This window comes from Gloeophyllum trabeum (genome assembly GCF_000344685.1).
Source record: "Gloeophyllum trabeum ATCC 11539 unplaced genomic scaffold GLOTRscaffold_00377, whole genome shotgun sequence".
Taxonomy (NCBI): domain Eukaryota; kingdom Fungi; phylum Basidiomycota; class Agaricomycetes; order Gloeophyllales; family Gloeophyllaceae; genus Gloeophyllum; species Gloeophyllum trabeum.
Window position 1 is genome coordinate 622 of NW_006920785.1, and position 1,114 is coordinate 1,735.

At 50.9% G+C, this 1,114-nt stretch overlaps 1 protein-coding gene across 1 annotated transcript; it reads right to left on the reverse strand.

The window, feature by feature from the left end:
• Positions 1-299: 299 nt before the first annotated feature.
• GLOTRDRAFT_97371 (uncharacterized protein) lies at positions 300-769 on the reverse strand (the record flags this gene model as incomplete). The annotated part of the gene is made up of 2 exons (XM_007873604.1): positions 300-356; positions 446-769. The coding sequence occupies 2 exons, from the start codon at positions 767-769 to the stop codon at positions 300-302; spliced, it is 381 nt and encodes a 126-aa protein (XP_007871795.1).
• Between the last annotated feature and the right edge of the window lie 345 nt (positions 770-1,114).

Genomic DNA, 1,114 nt, shown 5'->3' on the forward strand with positions numbered 1-1,114 from the left:
CTCGGACAAAGTCGCAAGGATGTAGAGGTAGAATGATGCAGCCCGCAGCGAATTTGTGCTGATCTCATATCTCAGAGTGGGAGCGGCCACGTGGCGGCTTACCTATGCAAGTGAAAGCGGCTGTGTACCCGGGCATCAGCATGCAGTTCACAGCCACAGAAAGGCTATTAGTGTTCGCGTTTCCCGTTCCTATCCCTGCATCCGATCCTTGTGATGTTGTCTGAGGATTGGGTTCTGCTGGCATCATCTCCCGCTTTTCTGATCCTCGCGACATTGTCCAAGGATTGATTGAGCTCAGCTCATATGGCCCCCTCCCTTGCTTGTTGGAGATTGTACAAGAATTGTGCTTGCTTTGTCTGCACAATGTCGCAGTGGTATGTCATCAACTATTTCGCTCGCCATGTTCAAGTATTTACACTGTGCCTCCCAATTGGGCTCTGCTCACGTTGTTCCCGCTCCTTTCATCCTTGCGACGCTGTCCAAGGATCAGGCTCTTCTTGCATCGTCTCCCGCTGCCCTCCCTTGCAATTTCCAAAAATAATACTGCTCTGCTCGCATCGTCTCCACTGTTGTCGTCTTTGCAGCCATTCCCCCTCCTTTCATCCTTATCAGGGGCAAGTGGAATGATATCTTTGTCAAATATTATCTGCCACGTTATGACAGTCCCTGCCTCTTCTTGTAGGCTACTGTTGTTTTGTTCACTCTTATAATATAATGCTAGTAATACCATGTGGTGCACATGCGGTCTGCATGTCCATGAATAGCTCATGTGTGTCTCTTTTGCCTTCCCAACGCCTTGCGATGTAACTCTGCGCTATGGCCCCAAGAGCTTGTGCAACCTGCAACTTCTGTCGAAAACCCGCCAAACCCAGTCTGCTCTGCACGAGATGCAGAGCCACCTCATACTGCTGCCAGTACCATGCTAGGGAGTTGAGTTTTTCATACATATGAGAGGTCGCCGTTGCATCTATAACACTTCCTAGGACTGGCCGGGGCATCAACTTCATGGTGACTCGTATGCGTCCGCACCTTCGGTATCTTGACGGAAACGAGGGGGAGTGAGTGCTGGAGGGTGGGCATGAGGATGATGCCCCTTGATAGAAGTGCCCGCGGC